Source organism: Aulostomus chinensis, chromosome 18 (genome assembly GCF_037954235.1).
Source record: "Aulostomus chinensis isolate RoL2024-O1b breed Wild chromosome 18, RoL_Achi_v1.0, whole genome shotgun sequence".
In the NCBI taxonomy this organism is placed as follows: domain Eukaryota; kingdom Metazoa; phylum Chordata; class Actinopteri; order Syngnathiformes; family Aulostomidae; genus Aulostomus; species Aulostomus chinensis.
Genome location: NC_141337.1, coordinates 24,967,892 through 24,976,717, shown reverse-complemented (window position 1 = coordinate 24,976,717; position 8,826 = coordinate 24,967,892). Strand labels below are relative to the sequence as shown.

The 8,826-nt window shown below is 42.5% G+C and overlaps 1 protein-coding gene across 9 annotated transcripts in view; it reads left to right on the top strand.

Moving 5' to 3' along the window:
* The window catches only part of caskin1 (CASK interacting protein 1), a 163,432-nt gene that overhangs the window by 134,545 nt on the left and 20,061 nt on the right, over window positions 1-8,826 (top strand). For 7 of the 9 annotated variants that reach the window (XM_086186250.1, XM_086186249.1, XM_086186248.1 and 4 more), the window contains 2 exons: window positions 1,767-1,848; window positions 2,969-3,081. In XM_086186250.1, coding sequence (XP_086042376.1) covers window positions 1,767-1,848; window positions 2,969-3,081 — 195 coding nt within the window. The remainder of the gene's footprint in view (window positions 1-1,766; window positions 1,849-2,968; window positions 3,082-8,826) is intronic. The other 2 variants (XM_086186247.1, XM_086186242.1) reach the window with 1 other exon arrangement.

Sequence of the window (8,826 nt, the reverse complement as noted above, 5' to 3'; positions counted from 1 at the left end):
CATGATGCTGTTTGTCTGAAAGAGCCAACTACCATTTGCTGCTGAGTTCTGTTGAGGATCTGTAAGCCAGACTCATTCAAACCTAAAACATACACAAAGCAAATTTGGACCAAAGTGCATCCCAGACTGACTGGTTGCATCTGTCTTCCCTGTATACCATTTCATTCATGTCTCATCAGAGCTAGTTAGATTTTTTTTTTAAATCACTGTAGCTGTATGTCAAACGCAGGTTTAAAAGCAAGTAATGCAGTCAGCATAAATCATATTTTTCTTTTTCCAGGCAGATATTTTGGCACAGATTTGATGAATTGATGAGGCTGTAGAATGTTTTACTCTGTGTTGTTAAATAGAAGCCTAAACTAAACCAGTTCAATGGCAAATGAAGGTTATTGATATTATATCATAGCAATGCTCTAATTTAAGTATAGTTGGATTGATGCTTATTTACCAGTGTGTTATACTATTTAAATGGGCTACCATAATATTTAAATGTGCCAACACATCCCTCAAAATTTTAGCACTCAAAGTTTAAATTATCATCACTCAAACTAAATGAATATACCAGGTGTCACATATGCAGCCCAGAAAGTCATAACACTTAACATTGTAGTTTGCTTCATCTCTGCAGTGTTGAAGGGCCTGTCAGCTCATTATTTTGGTGAAGGCATCACCACTCTCTCAGCAAAACTGTGTATTTAACAAATTGGAGGATGGCTAGAGAACATTTCCTGAGTGAATGGTACATTTTTTAGCTAAAGAGCCAGATATTTTTTCTCTCAGTTTTGATGGAGACCAAAAATGATCCAACCAATGTAACAGGAGAACTAATTTTACCTCCTGTATGCTGGAAATGTATTATTATTATTATTATCATAATTATTATTTCCGCCTATTCGTTCATCAAGTCCACGTTTCTCCTTGGTCAGTGGCCAAATCCATATGATATTGCACATGGCCACAGAGTGAAGGAGCCTGATGATCAACATTATTCTTTTATTTAGTAATTTTACACACAAAAAATCTGCCTCAGCCAACATCTTCTTCTTCTGACTTAAAAAAACAGTAGCACCCTGTCATAACAACCCATATTGTGGTCGACGCTGGACTTGATTTGCATTGTCTTTTTCTACACCTTGACTTACATGACTAAAAACAGAAATCACAGCTCTGCCATTCCACCCACATTGATTTCAAAGGAAGAATTGATTTGCAAAACTATGTCTTATATGGCCCCTAGACAATTATATTTTATGGATAAGGTCATCTGGATCGTTAATCCAGCATGTCATCAAAATGATTTCTGGAAGCTGTAACAGTCTTCCTTCAGCTTCTTCTCATAGACTCAAGGAACCTGATTACAATTCATCCATGACATGTTCAGAAAAATACAGATGGTCACTGTATCCTGTCAATGGCCTAGAAGCATCTTCACGATCTAGGATCTAAAATGGGACCCAGATCACCTCCAAAATTTCATTGCATGTTCCTTGTAATATTAAATGTCATTCCACCACATTTCAAGGCATAGATAATAAGAACAGATGTAATGACTTAACAAAGCCATGAAAAAGCACATTTTGAAAGATGAATATTGTGGGCAGTGACTTTTCTAGTCACAGTACCTCATCAATCAAGCAAAACACTCTGTATCCTTACTTCAATGAGAGCTACTTCAAAGGGTTTTGGACATCACCAGCTCTGTAGCCATGGGCCGTCGGTTTATGTCTTCTGCTCATGTGAATGCATGTGTCTGTGTATGTTTGCAGCTTCTAGCCACAGTTCTGTCCCAATCCACCAAAGCCAAGGAGCATCTCCTGGACCAGTCCAAGTCTGTTGATCAGCCTGCAGGTAAGACAGGTCCCTCTTCATCCCAATTACTTTATTTTATTATTCTGTTGTTTTAGACATAACTCAAGAGGATTCTTCACCCTAAAAGTCTTTTTTGCATTACAAGTACTCATAAATAGGTGATCTTGCAAAGACTGTTTTCCCTTCTGCATTACTTATTTGAGTTCAGAATTCAGTGTCAGATACATACACAGCTTGACAGTAATAGCGACTGACAGCTAACAACTACCAATGTCCATTTACAAACTCTCAAGTGCGTCATCAAATATATTCCATATCTTTTCTATCCAGATATATGTTAATTAATCCATAAACACTTTGATTTAAGCCAAACAACAACAACAACAACAACAACAACAACAACAGCAACAAAACTTTAAGGTTGGTGTTTCTGTGAACAAGCGCAGGCAAGTGAATTTGACTGAATGGGCCAGCCGGTTGCACTCAGTGTTACTGTGAATGAGGGCTGCCATGAAGCCTTAAGAGTTTGTATTTTACCTTAAATCATAGTTTTTGTCTATTACTGAGCTGCATAAAGATGATGTCGATGATACAAGAAGATGCTCTTGTAAAAGGACCCTTCTGGTCAGTTTTACTGTTGTCCTTCATCAGCTTCAAGTTAAGTATACATGGCTGGCTCTTTCTGGTGCCCAAAGAAGGGGCAAAAAATGTAAAAAATGTCTTTTGACTTCATGTCACCGGTTCAATTGAACTTGTACAATACACTTTTTGAGTGAAGTCTTGCTTTAGAGAGATAGAAAAAAAAGAAGACCAGAGAGGAAGAGATTTAAGTTCTAAAAACAAGAGTCACATTCATTTTAAGTCATTTCGTCAGCACACAGAAAGACACTTCGACACAGATTCACAGATCTTGGCTGCTTGAACAGACAGATGGCCAAGGCAGGGGATGGAGAAGAAAGTGTAGAATGGTGTGATTGGTTAACAAGCTTTGTTATATTATGGAAAGTAAGAATATGATGGGTTGGTTGTCAGGCATTAGAGGTTATTTACTATGAGCGAATAACAAATATTTGACAAGATAAGCAAACTTTTCTGTTGATTGATTCATGTTTGCCATGATAAAGAGACAGCTTAAAACCACCCAATGATATTTTCCCAGTAGGCTCTGCCAGCTCCTCTCGAACATCAAGCCAATCGGGTTGTCCACTCCATGAAGCGCCGCCCTATGATGCCACAGCAACCAGGAAAGGGGAGGTACCAGGCGAGGGGAAGGTAGGACAATCCCAAATTCCAACAGATTCAGTCCTCTCTCCTTAGAATCGAACACACACAATACACACACTGCTAGCAGCATCTAAACTATAGCTCCTCAGTCACCTTAACCACAAAAGATAAACTCTTGTACACACGCCCACCCACACCCACACCCACACCCACACCAAGATGTCCCAGCGGTTTCTCTCGCAACTGGCCTCATCTGTGCTGCGAGTGTTCGGATGCAGTCATGACACGGTGAGTGTGTAAGTAGAGGGTCGCTGATTTGATGTTGCAAGAATCTGTAAATGGAAATGTGTGTGAGAGAAAGAATCATGTCCTGTTTTTTTCTGTTACCTTTCAGCCATCATGATTCGCTCCTTTTAGTTGCAGCTTCTCTTCTTCTATTGCAGCATTTTCTTCTCTTGCTTAGATAAATGTATTTTTATATAAATAATATAATTTATATAATCCGCATTAGGTGCACATCAGGCATAATGTAGATCAGAGTGTGTATGTGTGTGTATGTGTGTTTGTGTTTGTTTGTGTGTGTGTGTGTGTGTGTGTGTGTGTGTGTGTGTGTGTGTGTGTGTGTGTGTATGCATGTGCTGCTGGCAGATGCCCAATCAATGTGCATGGCGTGGGAGGATTAGTTCTGCACAAGAAGTGTGAAATCTGAGTTTACACTGTGTACAGTGAGCTGTTATCTATTTTAATGTGTGTCTGTGTTTGATTAGTGTGTGGGCCCACATTTAAGTTCATGTTCTATTGTCTAATGATTTCATGCGTGATGAACCAAGGAACATATTTGAATAGCAGGCGGTGACTTGATATGGATTACTTGTGTGTATGTGTGTGTGTGTGTGTGTGTGCTGCCATGTAAGCCTTTCTCATGACCATCTGTTAACACGAATACCAGTTCCTCAGCATCCAGGGTTGTAATATTTTGTTTCACAAGGAAGAGGTTTAATGACCAGTTAGCTTTCAGTGGCGTGGAGGACAAAGAAGGACAGAGGGAGAGAAAGATGCAGACAGGCAAAAGGGACAGGAGGAATGTGGGAGTAAAAAGAGAATCACAGATTTGGGAAGACATGTTGCATTTGTTTTAATGTTCCCTGAAAAAAAAAAAAAATATATATATATATAGGGGACCTTTTAGTGCAGTGCAAGTTCAGAATAACAGCCTTCTCAATCAGAGTGACCAAGTGGAACTGTCTGCCCAGTGAACCAAGGGAGATTAACAACATTACAACTTTAGAAAGTAAACTCATATTTTGGATTAGGGAAAATCAGACCAGCAACCACATACCAAATGCTTAAACCCATGAAATAATTTCTTTCTTTTTTACCTCCTTTCTTTATTTAAAGTGCTGTACTGTGTAAGTACTGTGTGCTGTAACTTTTATGGGGAGGGTGCAATGTGAAGTGTGCATTGTCTGTTTGAGGATGTTAATGTCTTTTTAATGATTTTTATCTTTTTCATCAGCAGTATTTTTTATATTGTAGGGTGCCTTTTAACATCTGGCTAGGGACAACAGATGAAAATAAGCATCGCAGCTAACTCTGGATTATTTACAGCAACTTGTCTCTTAATCAATGAGCATTGTATCTATCAACTAAAGATTTCATATATTATTCATAAATACATATGTACATATATATATATATATATACACACACACACACACACGTGTGTATATATATATATATATATACACACATACATACACTGCTCAAAAAAATAAAGGGAACACTAACATAACACATCCTAGATCTGAATGAATGAAATATTCTTATTAAATACTTTGTTCTTTACATAGTTGAATGTGCTGACAACAAAATCACACAAAAATTATCAATGGAAATCAAATTTATTAACCCATGGAGGTCTGGATTTGGAGTCACACTCAAAATTAAAGTGGAAAAACACACTATAGGCTGATCCAACTTTGATGTAATGTCCTCAAAACAAGTCAAAATGAGACTCAGTAGTGTGTGTGGCCTCCATGTGCCTGTATGACCTCCCTACAACGCCTGGGCGTGCTCCTGATGAGGTGGCGGATGGTCTCCTGAGGGATCTCCTCCCAGACCTGAAGTAAAGCATCCGCCAATTCCTGGACAGTCTGTGGTGCAACATGGCGTTGGTGGATGGAGTGAGACATGATGTCCCAGATGTGCTCAATTGGATTCAGGTCTGGGGAGCTGGCGGGCCAGTCCATAGCATCAATGCCTTCGTCTTGCAGGAACTGCTGACACACTCCAGCCACATGAGGTCTAGCATTGTCTTGCATCAGGAGGAACCCAGGGCCAACCGCACCAGCATATGGTCTCAATGGGTCTGAGGATCTCATCTCGGTACTTAATGGCAGTCAGGCTACCTCTGGCGAGTACATGGATGGCTGTGCAGCCCCCCGAAGAAATGCCACTCCACACCATTACTGACCCACTGCCAAACTGGTCATGCTTGAGGATGTTGCAGGCAGCAGAACATTCTCCATGGTGTCTCCAGACTCTGTCATGTCTATCACGGGCTCAGTGTGAACCTGCTTTCATCTGTGAAGAGCACAGGGTGCCAGGCGAATTTGCCAATCTAGATGTTCTCTGGCAAATGCCAAACGTCTTGCACGGTGTTGGGCTGTAAGCACAACCCCCACCTGTGGACGTCGGACCCTCATACCACCCTCATGGAGTCTGTTTCTCACTGTCTGAGCAGACACATGCACATTTGTGGCCTGCTGGAGGTCATTTTGCAGGGCTCTGGCAGTGCTCCTCCTGTTGCTCCTTGCACAAAGGCGTAAATAGCGGTCCTGCTCCTGGGTTTTTGCCCTCCTACGGGCTCCTCCACGTCTCCTGATGTTCTTGCCTGTCTCCTGGTAGTGCCTCCATGCTCTGGACACTATGCTGAAAGACACAGCAAACCTTCTTGCCACAGCTCGCATTGATTTGCCATCTTGGATAAGCTGCACTACCTGAGCCACTTGTGTGGGTTGTAGACTCTGTCTCATGCTACCACTAGAGTGAAAGCATTGCCAGCATTCAAAAGTTACCAAAACATCAGCCAGAAAGCATAGGGACTGAAAAGTGGTCTGTGGTCACCACTTGCAGAACCATTCCTTTATTGGGGGTGTCTTGCTAATTGCCTAGAATTTCCACCTGTTGTCTACTCCATTTGCATAACAGCATGTGAAATTGATTGTCAATCAGTGTTGCTTCCTAAGTGGACAGTTTGATTTCACTGAAGTGTGACTGAGTTACAATGTGTTGTTTAAGTGTTCCTTTCATTTTTTTGAGCAGTGTATATATATATATATATATATATATATATATATATATATACACATACATACGCGTGCACACACACACACACACACACACACACATGCAAAACAATCAGAACTGAAGGGGTCGACCTACCAGAAGAAAATGTAGGTAACATCAAGAGCAGTTTCCACGAGGAGGCAGCAAGGACATCAACCACTGAAAAATACCTCCAGAGAGTAGGACAAGTACTGAGAAGTCAGCTGAATGGTAAGAACAAGGTCAGAGCCATCAACATGTACACACTGCTGTTCATCAGATACCCCGCTGGGATCATAAACTGGCCATGGAGGCAATAGAAGCCACAGACATCAAGACCAGACAGCTCCTTACCATACATGGAGGGTGTCACCCTAAATCCAGCATCCTGAGGAAAGAGAGAGGACAAGGACTAGTGAGCATCAGAGCCACTATCCGGGATGAAACATTGGAAATAGTACATCAAGAAGATGGCCCCTCAGGACTAGCTGCTCAGTGAATGCCTCAGATAACTGAAACATGATGAGAGTGAGGAGGGAGAGGAACAGACATGGACTGACAAGCCCCTGCATGGCATGTACAACTGCCAGATGGAGGAAGAGGCTGTTATCAAGAAGACCTACCAATGGCTGGAACATGCTGGACTGAGAGACAGCACAGAGGCACTCATCGTGGCAGCACAAGAGCAGGCCCGAAGCACAAGAGCCATCGAGGCAACGTCTACCATACTACATCAGATCCAAGGTGCAGTCTGTGTAAGGATGATTGAGACATTCCAAACACATACAGGTAGTAGCCGGGTGAAAGATGCTAGCCACAAAAGCATAAATGGATCTGTGCCCAGTGTGGACTAGAAGTACCCAAATATCAATGAAACATACAAAAAGTGGTCGAGAATAACAGGGCGAAGGTGCTGTGGGATTTCCGCTTCCAGAATGACAAACAGCTACTGGCAAACCAACGAGACCTCGTAGTGGTGGACAAAGAGCAAAAGGAGGGCAGTCGTGATGGATGTGTGATACCAGCTGACATCAACATCAGAAGAAACATGAGAATGTTGAATAATACCAGGGGTTAAAAGAACAGCTAGAACGAATGTGGAAGATCAAGCCTGACACCGACCCCCAGAAGAGAGGACCTGAGCGAGAGAATGACACAGAACCACCCTACAAGGGATGTTTACTCACACACACACACACACACACACACACACACACACACACACACACACACACACACACACACGTATGTATATATATATATATATATATATATATATATATATATATATATATATATATATGCACACACACACACATACATACACTCAAACAGAAAGGTAACTCCATGTCAGTTTGTAGAGGGAACAGGATCTATGATTTTTTTTTAAGTGGGTTTACACAGTTGGGCAGCAGAATGGTGCAGTTGTTAGCACTGTCACCTCACAGCAGGAAGGTTCCGGGTTCAAGCCCTGGCTTGAGCACGGGGTCTGTGGAGGAGTTTTCATGTTCTCCCTGTGCCTTTGTGGGTTCTCTCCAGGTACTCCAGCTTCCTCCCACAGTCAAAAAACATGCTAGAGGGAACTAAGTTGATAGGATACTCTAAACTGACCGTAGGCATGGCTGTGATTGTGAATAGTTGTGTGTCTATATGTGTTGGCCCTGTGATGGACTGGTGACATGTCCAGGTTGTATACCCTTCTCGCCTGAAGGCTGCTGGGATAGGCTCCAGCCCCCCCGCGACCCTTAACAGGATAAGCAGTCGAAAATGGATGGATGAATGGAAGAAACAGAATCGCTTGTTGACCAGCACAGAGAAATGCGCTTCTGGTGTGAACAGACAGGCGCCTGTATACAAGTAAAATAATGCTTAGCAGCGCTTCTGCCTCCTGTGTGTCCCAGGGGTGAGTCTCATGGCAGAGTCGTTATAATCTTTGACACAGGGAATGGACCGATGAACTTTGGTGCCAACTTACGAGAACAGGAAGATCTTTGGTGCAGAGCTGATAACCAGTAAGCCGACTTCTTGTATGCGGCAGATGAAAGGAGTGGAACCTTTTTGGCATGGGTCCACATCCACTGACACTGCAGCACCATATCAGTTGCTGATGAGACATTAGTTCCTGTTCAAGGTCTGGGAACAGAGGAGGCTGGTAGCCGAAGATGCATTGGAAGGGCGTCAGACCATTGGAGGCCCAAAGGTAGAGTATTGTGAGAATACTCTATCCAGGAGGAGGGGTTCTGGGATGAGAGGCACTGGAGTCCAGTCTCCAACTCCTGATTGAGTCTCTCTGCTTGGCCATTGGTCTGAGGATGATTGCCCCGACGTCAGGTTCACTGTAGCTCCTAGCAGCTGACAGAAGGCTTTCCAGAAATGTGCCACGAACTGGGTCCCTCAGTCAGACAGTCACATTGCTGGGGAAACCATGAACTCAAAACACAGGATTTAGAATTACCTCCGCAGTTA